Raw genomic sequence first — 17364 nt, 5'->3', positions numbered from 1 at the left:
GCAGTCCTGGGGGATGTACCGAACAGCTGGTAGAGCTGCTGCCACACAGCGCCAGAGACCTGACCTCAGATGCCGTTTCTGTGGAGTTTGCATGTTCTCGCTGTGACATTGTGGGTCTTCTCCTGTTGCTCCGATTTTCTTTCACATCCCAAAGACCTGTACGTTTGTAGGTTAATTAGCCTCTGTAAATTGCACCCAGTGTGAAGGGAATGGATGAGAAGGTGGGATAACGTAGCACTAGTGTGAACGGATGAGGCAGTGTGGACTCGATGGGCCAAAGGGCCTGTTTCCATACTAAACTAAACAGTTACTGACTTCAGGGTTTAAACATACACTTTAAAACAAATAAGGAAGATGCACAAACCAGATCCTAAAGAGATTCTGGTGCAGTTGTCCCGAACAATTGCTGTCAATTTGAGCATTTGAGATTACCAGGAACATTTTGTTAAGGTGCTCCAAAGGTTACTGAAACAGTATGTGTGCTGTTTGACTTTGCTGCGGTTACAACAGAAAGGAACAGTCCATACTTGTAGAATAGTTTCCACACAACAGACTCATAATTGCCAATTGAATAATGTAATTCTTTTGTTCCAACGCCCATGTTTGACACAAGTGCTCTGGGTCAATAGTTGTTATGTTCCATTCCAGATCCTTCGAATCATACAGCACGGAAAAAGGCCCTTCAGCTCAACTCCTCCATGTCAACCAAGATGTTCCATCTAAGCTAGTCACACCTGCCCGCGTTTGGCCCATATCCCCCTTAACCTTTCCTATCCATGTTCCTGTTCAAATGTCTTTGAAATGTTGTTATAGTACCCGCCTCAACTACCTCCTCTGGCAGCTCGTTCCATACACCCACCACCCTCAGTGTGGAAAAGTTGTCCCTCAGGTCTTTCTTTCCCCTCTCACCTTAAACCTATGTCCTCTGATTCTTGTTTGTCTACCAATAAATTGAGAGCATGCTTCTATGAGACGACCGAATCTATCAAAAAAGGCATTTGCTATTTGCACGTTGATTTTTGAGTACAGTAACCCTCGTTACAATGAAACATGTGGGGGGGGGGAGGGGATGATGTCCCTTATAGCCAATTGACCGCTCTAACTGAGAGAGGGATTTCCGTGTAATAGAAACAAAGAACTGCAGATGCTGGTTTATACACGAAAGGATACAAATTGCTGGCGTAACTCAGCAGGTCAGGCAGCGTTTCTGGAGAACATGGATAGGTGATGTGATGGGCGGCCGGAGTGAAGGTAAAGGTCGGCGATGGCGGTGGCAGGCACGGCCTGGAAATGGCCGAGGAAGTTGTATGGGCCGGCGGTGGCAGTAGTAGGTCCAGCCTGGAAGCAGCTGGGGAGATGGTGAGGGTTGGAAGTGGTGTCAGCCATGAAGATAGATAGAGGGTGAGTGAGATCTGACAGACGACGTCTCTCAATGTAAGGAGAGACAGATTGGACGGCACAGTGGTGTAGCGGGTAGAGCTGGTTTGTAGGTTAATTTCTGAGTATTTCCATTATCTGGTTTGGAAGAATAGTGTGGGTGGCACAGTGGTGCAGCTGGCAGAGCCGCTGCCTAAACAGCGCCAGAGACCCGGGTTTGATCCTGACCTCGGGTGCTGTCTGCGTGGAGTTTGCATGCTTTCCCTTTGACCACGTGGGTTTTCCGTGTGCTCTGGTTTCCTTCCACATCCCAAAGACATACGTGTTTATATGTTATGTGTAGGAAAGAACTGCAGATGCAGGTTTAAATCGAAGATAGACACAAAGTGTGTCAGGAGTGGATGCAAAAGTGGGATAACATGGAACTAATGTGAACGGGTGATCGATGCTCCGTAAAGCCAGTTTCCGTGCTATATCTTTCAAACTTCAGAACTAAATTGGTATTGGTTTATTTTGTCATTTGTACGAAGATACAGTGAAAATCTTTTGTTAGCGTGCTATTCCATTATATCGGATCATACTGTACATGAGTACAACCAATCCAAACACAAGTACAGCTTGCAGTGCAAAGAGAAAAATACTAGAGTGCAGAATATAGTGTTCCTGTGTTGCAGTTACAGAGAAAATGTCCAAGGTCCGCAATGAGATAGGTTTGAAGATCAGGACTACACCCTATCTTGTGGAAGACTGTTCAGTGATAACTACAAAGCTCAGGAAAAAAATCATTCAAATATTAAACTGAGGATTTCAAATTATGCTTATTACTGCTGTTCCAAGTATGTTTGCTATATAAAAATCTACAAGTGAACATTCTCTGGAGAAAAGAAAGAAAAGGGCGTTGCCACATTTTAGGAACTTTTTTTCAGACCAATAACGGTCCACAAGGAAAATAAAATGGTCAATTCCTGTCACAGTGCCAGCTGTAAAAATCTACATTTTCACCAACCCCACATCTGCTTCCAGTATCAATCTTACTGCAATTTAAAATCGAAAATAAATAATTTGAATTTGCTGATACTTTTACATGTCATTTTCTCTGAATATGTTCAAGTCGTTGATAAGGCCCTATTTGGAATACCGTGTACAGTTCTGGTCGACCTGCTATAGGAAGGATGTCATTAAACAGGAAAGGCTGCAATAAAAGATTTTGAGGATGTTAATGGGACTGGTTGGTTTGTGCTGGAAAAGATAGGACTGTTTCCTTTGGAGCATAGGAGGCTGAGGGGTGACCTGTATGGAGGTGTATAAAATCATGAGGGGAATAAATTGGGTGAATGTTTTGAGTCTTTTACCAAGGGTAGGGAATCAAGAAACAGAGGGCATAGATTTAAGATGAGAGGGGAAAGATTCAACAGGAACTTGAGGGGCAGCTTTTTCACACAGAGTGGTGGGTATTTGGAACAGGCTGCCAGAGGAGGTAGTTAAGGCAGGTAAAATAACAACATTTAAAACACATTTGAACAAGTACATGGATAGGAAAGGTTTGGAGGCTTATGGGTCAAATGCAGACAAATGAGACTAGTGTAGATGGGGCACCTTGGTTGGCATGGACAAGTTGGGCCAAAGGTAGACACAAAAGGTTGGAGTAGGACATAAAAGGCCTGGACAAGCTAGATGCAGGAAAAAATCTTCCCAATGTTGGGGGAGTCCAGAATCAGGGGACACAGTCTAAGAATAAAGGGGGGGCCATTTAAAACTGAGATGAGAAAAAACTTTTTCACCCAGAGAGTTGTGAATTTGTGGAATTCTCTGCCACAGTAGGCAGTAGAGGCCAATTCACTGGATGAATTTAAAAGAGAGTTAGACAGAGCTCTAGGGGCTAGTGGAATCAAGGGATATGGGGAGAAGGCAGGCACAGGTTACTGATTGTGGATGATCAGCCACGATCCCAATGAATGGCAGTGCTGGCTCGAAGGGCCAAATGACCTCCTCCTGCACCTATTTTCTATGTTTCTATGAGTAACTCAATGGGTCAGACAGCATCTGAGAAAAAGAATAGGTGACATTTCGGGTCAGGGGAAAGGCAAATGAGAGATCTAGACGGTGATGTAGAGAAATATAAAACAAATGAATGAAAGATGTGCAAAAAGGTAATGATGATAAAAGAATAAGACCATTGTTAACCGTGGCCTAGGTGAGAATGAGTACGGACTTTGAAGCTGGTATGACTTGGGTGGGGGAGGGATGGAGAGAGAGGGAATGCAAGGGTTACTTGAAGTTAGAGAAATCAATGTTCATACCACTGGGTTATAAGCTGCCCAAGCGAAATATGAGATGCTGTTCCTCTAATTTGTGTTTGGCCTCATTCTTACAGGGAAGAAAGGTCAGTGTGAGAATGGGAAGGCGAATTAAAGTGTTTGGCAACTGGGAGATCAGGTAGGTCCAGGCTGACTGAGCAAAGGTGTTCAGCAAAATGATTGCCCAATCAACTTTTGGTCTCGCCGATGTATAAGAGTCCACACCTTGAACAACGGATACAGTAGATGAGGTTGGAGGAGGTGCAAGTGAACCTCTGCCTAACCTGAAAGGATGGTCGGGGTCCCTGGACAGAGTTGAGGGAGGAGGTATAGCGACAGGTGTTGCATCTCCTGCGGTTGCACGGGAAGGTACCTGGGGAGGGGGTGGTTTGGGTGGGAAGGGATGAGTTAACCAGGGAGTTGTGGAGGGAACAGTCTGCGGAAGGAGGAAAAGGGTGGAGATGGAAAGATGTGACCAGTGGGATCCCTTTGGAGGTGGCGAAAATGTCGGAGAATTATATGTTGTATGCGAAGGCTGATGTTGCGACTAGGAGGAGAGGGAGCAAGGGTGGAGCTGCGGGGTTCCAAGGAGACACGTGTGAGGGCCTCGTCTATGATGGAAGAGGGAATCCCCTGTTCCCTAAAGAATAAGGGCATCTCCGATATCCTGGCATGGAACACCTCATCTTGGGTGCAGATGTGGCGTAGACGAAGAAATTGGGAGTAGGGGATAAAGTCTTTGCAGGAAGCAGGGTGGGAAGAAGTGTAGTCTAGATAGTTGTGGGAGTCAGTAGGTTTATAATAGACCTTAGTCGATAGTGTAGCTTCTGTGATGGAGACAGTGAGATCAAGAAAGGGGAGAGAGGTGTCCAAGTAAATTTGAGTGCAGGATGGAAATTAGTAGTAAAGTTTATGAAGTCCATGAGTTCTGTGATGGGTGCAGGAGGTAGCACCAATGCAGTCATCAATGTAATGGAGATAGAGTTTGGGGATAGGGCCAGTATATGCCTGGAACAGGGATTGTTCAACGTATCCTACAAAGAGGCAGGCATAGCTGGGGCCCATGAGAATGCCCATAGCTACGCCTTTGATTTGGTGAAAGTGGGAAGAGTCAGAGAAGTTGTTAGGAGTGAGGACTAGCTCCGCGAGGCGGAGGAGAATGTTAGTAGAGGAAAATTAGCTGGTTCTGTGGTTGAGGAAGAAACAGAGGGCTTTAAGGCCTTCCTGGTGGGGGATGGTGTAGAGTGACTGAACATACATAGTAAAAATGAGGGAGTGGGTTGTAGGCCTATTTCACTGATGTATAATTCTATGTGGTAATGGAAATGTTTAACCATGTCAACACTTATTTTTTAAAGCTGCATCTTGATAATCTTTTGTAAATATTTTTTGAAAGAAATTAAGCTTACCTTGACAATGGTCTTAATTTCAATTATCTACAGCTCATTTAGTTAATAATACACAGCAAGTGGTGACTATGACACTGAAGTGAAGGTGTAACCGTGAGTCAGAAGTCAGGAATTCATAGTCTTCTCCAGAGCCTCTGAACTCAGCAGATACTGACGTCTAACAGCAAACTTACAGCTTGCTCTGTGAAGGGCCTTAGAACATGATAAGAATACACTAATCACTGTAAAGACTAAATAATCTCAGAACAGCAAATAAGAGGCAGGAAATGAGCAGCCCAAATTCCATGGCAACGGATACTGTTCAGGATGTACTGACTACAGGCGTACAACAATTAGACACCAATGACTCAGAAATGATCACTTAACTAAGAAGATTTAGGGAGGGTGAGTGAGATCTGACAGACTTTGTCTCAATCTAAGGAGAGATAGACTGGACGGCGCTGTGGCGCAGCTGGCAGAGCTACTGCCTCATAGTGGCAGAGACTGGGTTCGACCCTGACCTCAGGTGCCGTTTCTGTGGAGTTTGCACATTCTCCCTGTAACTGCTTTGGATTCTTCCGGGTGCTCCAGTTTCCTCCAACATTCCAAAGACATCTGAGGTTATCGGTTAATTGACCCTCTGTAAATTGTCCCAGTTTGTGGGTGAGGGATAGACTCTGAGGGGAGTCATACATAATGGAAACAGGCCCTTCGGCCCAACTTGTCCATGCCAACTAAGATGCTCCATCTAAGCTAGTCTCATTTGCCCACATTTGGCCAATAGTATAGATGAAGTACCATGTACCAAAAGTCTTTTTTACCACCCTGCTTACCCGTGTTGCCACCTTCAGGGGATTTATGTACTTGCACTCCAAGATCCCTCTACTTTGCAACACCCCCCAGGCCCCTACCGTTTAGTGTGACGCAGATTCTTCCATTCTATTGCTTATCTTATCGATAATATGGAGCTATAAAGCATGGCAACAGGCCCGACTCTTTCATGCTGACCAAGATGTCCCATATAAGCTAGTCTTATTTGCTTGCAATTTTATTTATATGTAATTATATTTATATAACTATATATGACTCCATATTGTCATGCACAAGTATGACAGGTATAATGGAAATCTTGCTTACAACAGCATCAGGAACAGCACCTTCCCAGCAACTATCAGGTTCCTGAATACTACAAACACTAAACATTAACTAAACTATGAACTAAACACTGCCTTGGAAAGGACTTCAGGCTTTTTGCACTAATATTTTTTTTAATTAATGGATTTTGTTGTTTATTGTTATCTATGTGGTATTGTATTTTCCTGTCTGTTATGCTGCTGCAAGACAGAATTTAATTGTTCCATTTTGATACATATGACAATTAAATGCAGGTTCTCATGATCACAGGTAGACGTTCCCCTAAGTATGTAGATACAAAGAACTGCATTTGCTGATATACAAAAAAAAGACCCAAAGTGCTGGACTAACTGCGGGTCAGGAGAACATGGACAGGTGACGTGTTGGGTTGAAACCCTTCTTGGGAATGATGGGTTGGGAGAGGCAGGCAAGTGATCTAGTCAAGGACTCGAGAAGCTGCCTCATCTGCTGAGTTACTACAGAAAAAACAGACACAAACTGGTAGAGGAACTCAGCGGGTCAGGCGGTATCTGTGGAGGAAACGGACAGGCAATGGCCCGGCTTGGGACCTTTCAGACTGATGAAGTTGTGGAAGAAAGCTGGAAAAGAGAGGGGGCAGCAGGAGAAAGCCTGGCAAGTGATAGGTGGATACAGGTGAGGGGTGATTGGCAGATGTGTGGTGGTTAAAATGAGGCAAAAGGGTGTCGTATAAGAGAAATGTAAAGCCGGATTTTAATATTTCGATCGGATTCATTATAAATTATAGTTTTGAATAGAAGATGCTGATTAACAATAGCATTTAAATCTACCAAATTTCAAAGAGTTCAACAAGACGGGGTAATGATTGAGAATGATCAGCCATGATCACATTGAATGGCGGTGCTGGCTCGAAGGGCCGAATGACCTCCTCCTGCACCTATTGTCTATTGTCTAACAGGGGAGGGGAGCTCCCAGCACGTGTGCAGGGGGCGGAGACGCTGCACTTCCGCGAACGTCACGACTCCGACGTCATCGCTGGGCGCCGCAGGTGGCTATGCGACTAACGGAGCGCTGCAGCCGGTAAGTGTCATGGCGGCCTATGTCCGCGGGCGGGAGGCGGATGAACCTGACTCTCTCGCCTGCCTCCAGAGCAGCCGAGCGTCTGCAGTAACCGCCGGGCAACTCGTCCATGCCGACGAAGATGTCCTATCTACACACGGCCCACCTGCCCGCATTTGGCCCAGATCCCTCTAAACCTGTCCTATCCAGGGACCTGTCCAAATATCTTTTAAATGCTGTTATAGTTCCTGCCTCAACTACCTCCTCTGGCAGCTTTTTCCGCACACCCACCACCCTCTGTGTAAAAAAGTTGCCCATCAGGTTCCTATTAAATCTTTCCCCTCTCACCTTAAACCCATGTTCTCTGGTTTTTGATTCCCCTACTCTTTAAAAAGACTGTGCATTCACCCTAACTATTCCCCCTCATGATTTTGTAAATCTCTGTAAGATCACCTCTCCTGCACTCCAAGGAATAAGGTCCTAACGTGCTCCCTCTATAGCTCAGGCTTGTCCAAAATACAAAGAGCTCATGGGAAACTGAGCTGGTGAAGGGAGGCAGTGAAGGGAGGCAGTGGTATGCCATGGTGCTTGGATCCTCTATATTGATTGGGAAATGAATGTAGAAAGCATGTTCTTAAAGTTGCCGATGGTATGGGTATCAAGGGTAATTTTCAGCTACAGAACATTAATGATATGATGGTCAGAATATGGGAGGTGATACCTTTAGCAACACTAATAAATCAAGGTTATACTCATGTGTGAGGAATGAACGGTGTAGAGGAATGGGAAACTTGCCCAAAGGCCCCTCAGGCAACAGTACAGGTCTCATTCCATAGACCCACCACCCTGTGTGGAATAGGTAAACTGATATATAATTGTGCAGCAAATAAACATTGCTGATTTTGTAAAGTGGAATGGTTGATTTATTTTTTGTGCTTCTATAGATTTGGGATATTTATCATCTGATAAATATGAATGAATGGAAGGAAAACAAACCTTTAGATTGGGAGAAATATCTGAACAAAGAAGTGAAAGTAACAGCAGATGAAAAAAACACTTACCAGGGTTGGGTCTTCACTGTCGATCCTGTATCAGGAAGGTAATTGAAAATCTCTTGAAATCTAACTTAATGTCTCGTATTCTATATTTGTTACCCCCTCATGCACTTGACTGGCTTCCACATACATGCATTTAGTTTTTCTGTCCAAGGCCTCCTCCATTGCCAGAGTGAGGCCACACGCAAACTGGAGGAACGGCACTTCATATTTCACTTGGCTAGCTTACAACCCAATGGTATGAACACTGAATTTTCCGATTACAAGTAATACTCTCCCCACCCCAATGAGCACACATTTCTCCCACCATCCGTCACCCTGCTCTGTTGTCCTCCATACACGCATCTCCCATCACCGAAACTCACATTTCCCTTTTATCTCCCTCCCCCCGTTGACCAATATCCCATCAAGCCCCCCCCCCCCCCCCCCCCAGATAGACACAAAAAGCTGGAGGAACTCAGCAGGACAGGCGGCATCTCCAGAGAGAAGGAATGGGTAACGTTTCGGGTCAAGACCCTTAAGGCTGAAAGTCACGGGAATGGGAAATGAGAGGGTCTCGACACGAAATATTGCCCATTCCTTCTCTCCGGAGATGCTGCCAATCTCACTGATTTACTCCAGCTTTTCGTGTCTATCTTTGGTTTAAACCAGCATCTGCAGTTCCTCCCTATACCTCTTCTTCCCCCCCCCTCAACTGTATCCACCCATCAACTGTCAGGCTTTGTCCCACCCCCACCTCTCTTTTCTAGCTTTCTTCCACCCCCCCACTTCATCAGTCTGAAAGGCCCTGATCCGAAACACCGTCCGTCCATTCTCTCCATAAATGCTGCCAGTCCCGCTGAGTTCCTCCAGTGTTTTGCTCAAGATGCCAGGATCTGTAGTTCCTTGTTCCTTGTGCCTTCCTGCATTTGTTTTAATCAGTTTCACTCACAATGGATAAAGCAGTTTGTCCTTATTTCCTGTTGATTTAACCTGACTACCTTACGTTGTATATGCCACCCAACTTCTGGTTAGGGTGGTGAAGTAGTGCCTCTGATAGCACTCCCTCTTTAAAAAATGGAGGTTCATCTGTTCAAATAAAGCAACTTCTAGCAGTAGTTTCTACTTTGTGCATGGTGACTCCCCTTCCCTCTACCTATTGTACTTGAGTTTGACTTGATTGCATCGATGTCTATTATATAATCTGATTTGTTAGCATATAAACTAAAGCTTTTCACTGTACCTCTGTGCACATGACAATAATAAACCTAAACTGATTAATTTAATTTAGAGATACAGCATGGAAACAGGCCCTTCGGCCCACTGAGTCCATGTTGACCATCGATTACCCATTCATACTAGTTATCTTACTTTTGCAACCACTCCTTACACACTAGGGGCAATTTACAACGGCCAATTAACCTACAAACTCACATGTCTTTGGGTTCAGGGAGGAAACTGGCCCACGCGGTCACAGGGAGAACTTGCAAATTCCACAGAGACAGCACCAGAGGTCAGGATTGAACCCAGGTCTGTGGTGCTAAGGTAGCTATCAGCTGTGCCACTGTGCTGCCCTTATTGTCAAGCAGCATCATAGTAAGAAGCGCAAGGGGAAATGAATCAACACAGCAGGGAATGTTAATCACTGGGCCCAGGTGAGCAGGGAGAGATTTAAGAGGGATCTTTGCGGCAACCTTTTCACTCAGAGGGTAGTCCATATCTGGAATGAGCTGCCAGAGGAAACTCTAGTGGCAGATACAATTACACCACTGTGCTGCCTTTCTGATCTTTAATTTTGATCATTAACCCGATGTTTAATTTCTTCCAGCATCGTTCTGGTGAATTTTGAGGCCGCTGGGAAGGTGTCCGTCGTGACTGTTATGGGCCACGCGATCCAAGCAGTGGAACTGATCAACGAGGAAGAGAGCAACACCACGGAGAAACTGTCCTCCCTGTTCATGCCCGCGCATGCCAGGACTTACAGCAGCGAGGAGCTCCAACACCGTAAATCCTGCCTGAAGTCTTGGCTGGAGAAGAATCTGATCCCTGTCAGGGAGCAGGGGGAGCAGAGCCACCTGCTGTGTGTAGCTGGCGTGCTGACCGTTTCCCCACCCTACAACCCAGAGGACTGCAACAGCTCCAACGAAATCATCTTATCCAGAGTTCAAAGCCTCATCAACTGCAACCCAGAAGCTGCTCACAAAAATGAATGAAGAGGGATCGATCTCTCTGGTAAAATGTCTGAATTCCATCTTGGTAGGTGGAAAGTTAAAGAAATTCAGCTATGGTAATCTCCGGGCTGGAGCTCGGGGGAAAGGAGGGATTGTAAATTGTTGTAAAAAGCAGCTAGTTCACTGCTGCCCTGCACAGGGGGTGATTAGTCACCCTCACTGCTTGGCCCTCCACCAGCTCCACACTCACCCACGTGGCTGGCTGCTAACGGCCCTCTCCATCCAGGGATAGGCACAGGCACATGACCGATGCCAGCGTGGCTAACGACACTCACATCCCATCGACAAATAGACAATAAAAGTTTCCAAACACCGATAACTTGATCGGATTTACTTTATTTCCACCTTGCTTAATTCATTTTAAACCTCTTCACACCCAAACAGTGCTACTGTAAACATTCTACTGTCATAACCCAACAATCATCCGCACATTCACGAAGAACTGCAGTTGCTGGAATCTTGAGCAAAACACAAAACGCTGTAGCAACTCAGCGGGTTAGGCAGCATCTGTGGAGAACATGGACTGGCCACAAAAAGACTCTCCTGACAGACCCATTGCTTCCAGTCTGATGAAAAGTCCCGTCCCAAACATCGCTTATCCACGTTCTCCAGGGGTGCTGCCTGACCCGCTGTTACTCCAGCCCTTCGTGTTTTGCTCATGAGTTGCATCTACAGTTTGCTTGTGAGTACAGCACCAACGGAGGGAATGGATAGGCTGAGGAAAGGTCCTGACCCAAAACATTGTCTGTCCATTCCCTCCACTGATGCTGCCTGACCTATTGAGTTCCTCCAGCACTTTGCGTTTTAATCAACCATGGTGTAGTGTCAGAAGTCATGCCTGAGTTTCACAGTTGTGTGCCCGTGTTTTACAGTCGTGTGCCCGAGGCCCGTTCAGCAACCCGAGCACAGCCTGGCGTTGAGGCAGCTGTGAACGGCGGCATGGATCAAACGCCCAGCGGGCTGTAAAAACATTCGGTGCTGCTACTTCAAAGACAAGCAGAGATTTCCTGGCACCCTGGCTAAATATTTACCCCCTCATCAACAGTTTCCCTACAAAGTCTATTCAATTTGTTGCCGTTAAGACTTTAGCTCCAGCACTCACCATTGAAACTGTTCAAAATGTGACCATCCATCAAAAATACTGTTGTCTGTATAAAGTGTTTTGAAATGTCCACGGTTGCGAGAATACAATACACAAAATTAGATCCCTACTTCAGCAAGAGTACTTTCATGTTAAATTTCAGTAACATACCTCTAGCTTTATGTTTTCCCTGCAAGTTCCAGCATTGCAAAGGCTATCTGTCCATTTATCCTTTTCGATTTAAAATTAATGCTGGCAAAATCCTAGGCCACGGGGAACATTTTTAAAAGAATAACGTATGGATGCAAATATATATATTTGGTACTTATTTTATGTTTCAAGATATGTTAAGGTGCAGCAAACCTTTAACAGTTAGTTGCTCGTAGAATAGCAGAGTCCTTTAAAGGCTATTTTTGCTATTACTCCTATTTAAAATAGTCCTTCACTCAAAGACAGGGAAGGTGCGATGGTTTAATTTATTTCACAAACATGGCTAACAAACCACTCCTGGAGCAGTAACTTCAAGGTGCAGTAACCAAAATCAACAGTGCTGTTTAGAAACAAGGAACTGCAGGTGCTGGTTTACAAAAAAAAAACACAAAGTGCTAGAGCATCTCAATGGGTCAGGCAGCATCTCTGGATAGGCAAAGTTTCGGGTCAGGACACTTCAGACTGATTCCGACCCGAAAGGTCATCTGTCCATGTTCTGCAGAGATGTTACCTGACCTGCTGAGTTACTCAGCACTCTGCCATTTTTTAGCTGTGCCGTTGTTTGACTTCAAACACTTCTTTGGTGCAAATGACATCCCACCGCCATGGAAACTGGTTCATCTCACCTCCTGGCTGTGTATTAGCTTTGGGTGTACACATTTTAAATGATAACACCTCAATGATTTTGCATGCTTCCGACATAGAACAATAAATAGGCTTCTTCTGACACTTAAAATAGGTCCGGTTTCCGTCAAAATATTCTTTACTGAGAGACGAAGCAGAAATTTACTTGCTGCACAGGTTTTAGTCTTGGGTCGTGCCATGTAGGACTTAGACCACACGGTCCAGTAACGTCAGCTGAGTCTGGGTACTGGATTTGGATCTCGCTGCAAATGTTTGGGAAGGCGACGGGGTGGCAGGGGCTCACACACTCCCCAGACGGGACACACTTTCCAGCCACTCCTTCACTGAGTCGTGACGAGTTTCACGATCATGTCGATGATCAGTGATCCTCGTGGGCAAGTGCACAGATCCATCGTTGGCTCCTTGATTTTATCCTCCAGAAGCTGGTCCAGTTCCCAACGAAGCTCCTTCACCAACTCAGCAATCTGAACAGCGCAAGAAGAGGGGACAGATACCAGTTACAACGTCTGAAGAAGGGTCTCGACCTGAAACGTCACCCATTAATTCTATCCACTGATGCTGCCTGTCCCACTGAGCTATTCCAGCATTTTGTGTCGATGCATGATATACACACACTACACCCCACTGCCCTACACACAGCAACGTGAGGGTTCGGAAGGGACACAGCAGTTATCTAGCCCAAGTCAAAATATAAATGTCCCACTCACCACCAACTAAAGAGCAAAATATCACAGCAAAAACTCAGATTAATTGCGGAGCTGATTTATTCAGGGGATGATTAGTGTTTAACCTATGAAGAGTATTTCAAGGCACTAGGCCTGTACTCACTGGAGTTTAGAAGAATGAGGGGAGGAGTCTTATTGAAACTTACCGAATAGTGAAAGGCCTGGATAGAGTGGATGTGGAGAGAATGTTTCAACTAGTGGGAGAGTCTAGGACCAGTGGGCACAGCCTCAGAATAAAAAGACATACCTTTAGAGTGGAGATGAGGAATTTCTTTAGTCAGAGGGCAATGAATCTGTGGAATTTATTGCCAGAGACAGCTGTGGAAGCCGTCATTAGGTATTTTTAAAGCAGTGATTGATACCAATGGCAAAGGTTATAGGGAGAAGGCAGGAGAATGGGGTTGAGAGGGGAAAATAGATCAGCCATGAAGGAATTGCGGAGTAGACTTAAATGGTCTAATTCTCCAACTATGTATTATGGTTTTATAGGATCTAAGATTGAATAGAACAGTGAAGTACAGGAATAGGCCCTTCAGCCCAAAAGGTCTGTGCTGGATATGATGGCAAGTTAAACTAATCTGCCAAAAAGTGTTCCGTATCTCCAAGCGAGGAGAGGGACGTTGGTTCGCGGCACGATCCAGACGTCCAAGGAAGGCGATGGCTGGAAGCCCTGCAGCAGCCTGGGGCTTGCATGGATCAGACATCGCTCATAAGACCCAGAGCGCAGACTGGACACTGAAAATGGCGCCAAAACCTGGCGCACTTGCATACGGGCTCAATGAACTATTCCTGTATACTTTACTAATCGGAAATTATTCTTGGGTATAGCCATACTTTACTCAACTGTAAAGAAAGAATTTCACTCTGCATTTGCACGTGACAATGAAGCATCATTGACCAACCTTTAAACAGCCCTTTGAGTGACACATTATCCCAACCCACAGGATGGGACGTTAGCGACACCCCTCTTCCCCCTCCCATTCCCTTCCTGCACCAGAAGCTCACCTGATGGGAGGCAGCTGCAAACCGAATCCACCCGTCATCCAGGGAGAGGATGAAGTGTCCTCTCTTGAGCTCCACGTGGATCTGTCCTCCCCCGAACAGCATGAGAGGGTAGACAGACACCATGCTGCAGTCCCTCAGGAACACACGGCTAGTCTTCACCTTCTCGTGGTACACCAGGTACGGGCTCTCAAAATGACGCACCTAGCATCCAATATAACCAGGGGAACTGATCAGCATTCACGTGCAGAGGGATCTTGGAGTACAAGTTAATAGTTTTAAAAAAAAATACAGTGTGGAAACAGGCCCACCGAGTCCGTGCCGACCAGTGATCACCCGTTCACACGAGTTCTCTCCTACACACTAGGCACAATTTACAGAGGCCAATTAACCTACAAACCCATGTGTCTTTGGGATATGGGAGGCAACTGGAGCACCCAGAGAAAACCCACGTGGTCTCAGGGAGAATGTGCAAACTCCGTACAGACAGCACCCAGGATGGAACCCGGGTCTCTGGTGCTGAGAGGCAGCAGGTCTACCAGCTGCGCGACTGTGCCCCTTAGATTTAGGAGGGACCTCAGGGCAACTTTGGTACTGCACGGCCAGTCCGCATCTGGGAGCTTTAGAAGCGGAAACAACTGACTTTAAAAAGACATTTGGACAGATACAAGGATAGGAAGGTTTAAAAGAAAATGGGACTAGTGCCAACTTGGTCAGTATGGACAAGATGGGCCGAAGGGCCTGTTTCCATGCTGTCCAGCTCAGTGACCGGTGTGTGCTGGTGCCGCCGAGCGCTTGCAGGGAGCAAAGAGAGCCGCTGACTCACCTGATAGTTGACAGAGGAAGGGTGGATGTGAACATTTCCATCATTCTTCGTGATGAAGTGTAGCTCCTCTGGTTTGGGCGGCAGCTTCACCGCCCCCGACATGGTCTGTGTGTACTTACTCGGGGGAGCAGTCACCTGGCGGGGAGACACCTTCACAATTATTTCTGGCATCAATGTACTGTGATCACTGTCACCACCCCAACCTCTCCAGTGCGCCCCCCCTGCTGCACTGACAAATGATGGTAAGGAATAGAGGCAGGAATCTGCCTACAAGTAGAGAAGTTGCGACATTATGTTACAGCATGGCAACAGGCCCTTCGGCCCAACTCATCCATACCAACCAAGATGCCCCATCTACACTAGTCCTGCCTGCCCAATTTTGGCCCATATCTATCTAGTTTAGTTCAGTTTAGTTTATTGTCATGTGTACCACCGATGTACAGTGAAAAGCTTTTGTTGTGCGCTAACCAGAAAGACAAAGTATGATTACAATTGAGCCATTTACAGTATATAGGTACATAAGGGAATAACGTTTCATGCAAGGTAAAGCCAGCAAAGTCCAATCAAGGATAGTTCGAGGGTTACCAATGAGGTAGACAGTAGTTCAGGACTGCTCTCTGGTTGTGGTAGGATGATTCAGTTGCCTGATAACAGCTGGGAAGAAACTGTCCCTGAATCCGGAGGTGTGCATTTTCCTATGCATGTCCTAAACCCACATCAGTCTTTTCTTGTACGTGTCTCTTCCAAGTGTTTTTTAAATGTTGTTATTGTACTTGCTTCAATTACATCCTCTGACAACTCATTTCATATACTCACCACCCTCTGTGAGAAAATGTTGCCCCTCAGGTTCCTATTAAACCTTTCACCTCTCACCTAATCCCATGTCCTCTGCCTCCTGATTCCCCTACCCTGGTTAAAATACGGTGCATTTACCCTATCTATTCGCCACATGACTTTCTACATAGATGTACAAGACACTGGTGAGGCAAGACATTGGTGAGGCCGACTTTGGAGTACTGTGTTCAGTTTTGGTCACCCTGCTATAGCAATAATGTCATTAAGCTGCAAAGAACGTTGAGATTTACGAGGATGTTGCCAGGGCACGAGGACCTGAACTATAGGGAGAGGTTGGGCAGGCTAGGACTTTATTGCTTGGAACACAGAAGGCTGAGGGGTGATCTTACAGTGGTGTAGAAGATCATGGGGGAATAGATAGGCTTTGGAAAGGATGCAGGAAAGGTTTACCAGAACTGTACCCCTGTATTTGGGGGTATTAGCTCCAGGGAGAGGTTGGACAGATTTGGATTGTTTTCCTTGGAATGCCAGAGGCTGTGGGAAGTCCTGATAGAAGGCTATAAAATTATGTGAGGCAGAGATAGGGTAGACAGAACCCTTTTTGTAGGATGGAAAAAATAAAATATTAGAGAGCATGGCTTTAAGGTGAGGGGAGTAAATGTTAAAGGAGATGTGCGGGGCACGTTCTTCACAAAGTGGTGGGTGCCTGGGTCGCACTGCTGGGGGTGGTGGTGGAGGCAGACAATAGTGGTGTTTAAGAGACTTTTGGATTGGCACATGGACAAGGAGTGATATGGATAACGTGCAGGCAGAGAAAGGTTAATCTCCACATCATGTTCGGCACAGACATTGCGGGCCGAAGGGCCTATTCTTGTGCTGTACTGTTCCATGTTCTAAGAATCCTGAATGAATACTGCATGTCTCCTAGTGGCCAATTATACAAGAAGAGGAGACACAAGAGACTGCAGATGCCAGAATCTTGAGCAAGGAACTCAGTGGGTCAGGCAGCATCTGTGGACAGAATGGTCAGATGGCATTGCAGGTCAGGATCCCTCCAGAGGGGGAATGGTATGAAATCGAGGACCAGGTTCAGTAAGTTCAAGTACACTGGTGACTCCATTTGGTCATTCATTGGCCCCTGCCCTGCAGTATTGATTCCCTCCATTAGAGGGCCCTGTCCCTTGAACTGACCTTCCTGCACAGACCCACCGCCGGCATTGGGAAATGAGCTGACGGGTTAACTCTCCTTCATGTGGATTTAAGAAGAAATACTAAACTATTGAAATTTTACTGTCCAGTAATATTGCCCTTGGCTTTTGTACCACCTCTGGGTTTTTATAAGGCCGCACAGTGGCACAGGGGTAGAGTTGCTGCCTTACAGCACTAGAGACCCAGGTTCGATCCTTACCACTGGTGCTGTCTGTACGGAGTTTGTACGTTCTCCCCATGACCTGCATGGGTTTTCTCCGGGCGGTCCGGTTTCCTCCCACACTCCAAAGACGTACAGGTTTGTAGGTTAATTGGCATGGTAAAATTGTAAATTGTCCCTAGTGTGCGTTGGATAGTGTTATTGTGTGGCGG

General features: G+C 45.9%; 2 protein-coding genes across 5 annotated transcripts in view; one reads left to right on the top strand and one right to left on the bottom strand.

The window, feature by feature from the left end:
• The first annotated feature begins 7199 nt into the window (after positions 1–7199).
• gemin6 (gem (nuclear organelle) associated protein 6) lies at positions 7200–11850 on the top strand. Of its 2 annotated transcripts, none has more exons than XM_078405276.1 (3): positions 7200–7255; positions 8179–8333; positions 10097–11849. In XM_078405276.1, the coding sequence occupies exons 2-3, from the start codon at positions 8206–8208 to the stop codon at positions 10479–10481; spliced, it is 513 nt and encodes a 170-aa protein (XP_078261402.1). In that variant the 5' UTR covers positions 7200–7255; positions 8179–8205; the 3' UTR covers positions 10482–11849. The 2 variants fall into 2 exon arrangements, with proteins under 2 accessions (XP_078261402.1, XP_078261403.1); XM_078405277.1 differs by lacking the exon at positions 7200–7255 and adding an exon at positions 7821–8093 and having other exon boundaries at positions 10097–11850.
• The window catches only part of dhx57 (DEAH (Asp-Glu-Ala-Asp/His) box polypeptide 57), a 55427-nt gene continuing 48892 nt past the window's right edge, over positions 10830–17364 (bottom strand). For all 3 annotated transcript variants that reach the window (XM_078405273.1, XM_078405275.1, XM_078405274.1), the window contains 3 exons: positions 14989–15123; positions 14166–14366; positions 10830–12899 (listed from right to left, as the gene is read on the bottom strand). In XM_078405273.1, coding sequence (XP_078261399.1) covers positions 12756–12899; positions 14166–14366; positions 14989–15123 — 480 coding nt within the window. In that variant the 3' untranslated portion in view covers positions 10830–12755. The remainder of the gene's footprint in view (positions 12900–14165; positions 14367–14988; positions 15124–17364) is intronic.

This window comes from Rhinoraja longicauda, chromosome 9 (assembly GCF_053455715.1).
Source record: "Rhinoraja longicauda isolate Sanriku21f chromosome 9, sRhiLon1.1, whole genome shotgun sequence".
NCBI lineage: Eukaryota > Metazoa > Chordata > Chondrichthyes > Rajiformes > Arhynchobatidae > Rhinoraja > Rhinoraja longicauda.
Note: the sequence above shows the minus strand (reverse complement) of the source record. Positions and strands in the feature narration are given on the sequence as shown.

Coding starts and splice junctions, on each gene's coding strand:
- gemin6 (XM_078405277.1), top strand. CDS start 8,206: ATGAATGAATGGAAGGAAAACAAACCTTTAGATTGGGAGAAATATCTG. Junction 8,334..10,096: donor GTCGATCCTGTATCAGGAAG/GTAATTGAAAAT, acceptor AATTTCTTCCAG/CATCGTTCTGGTGAATTTTG.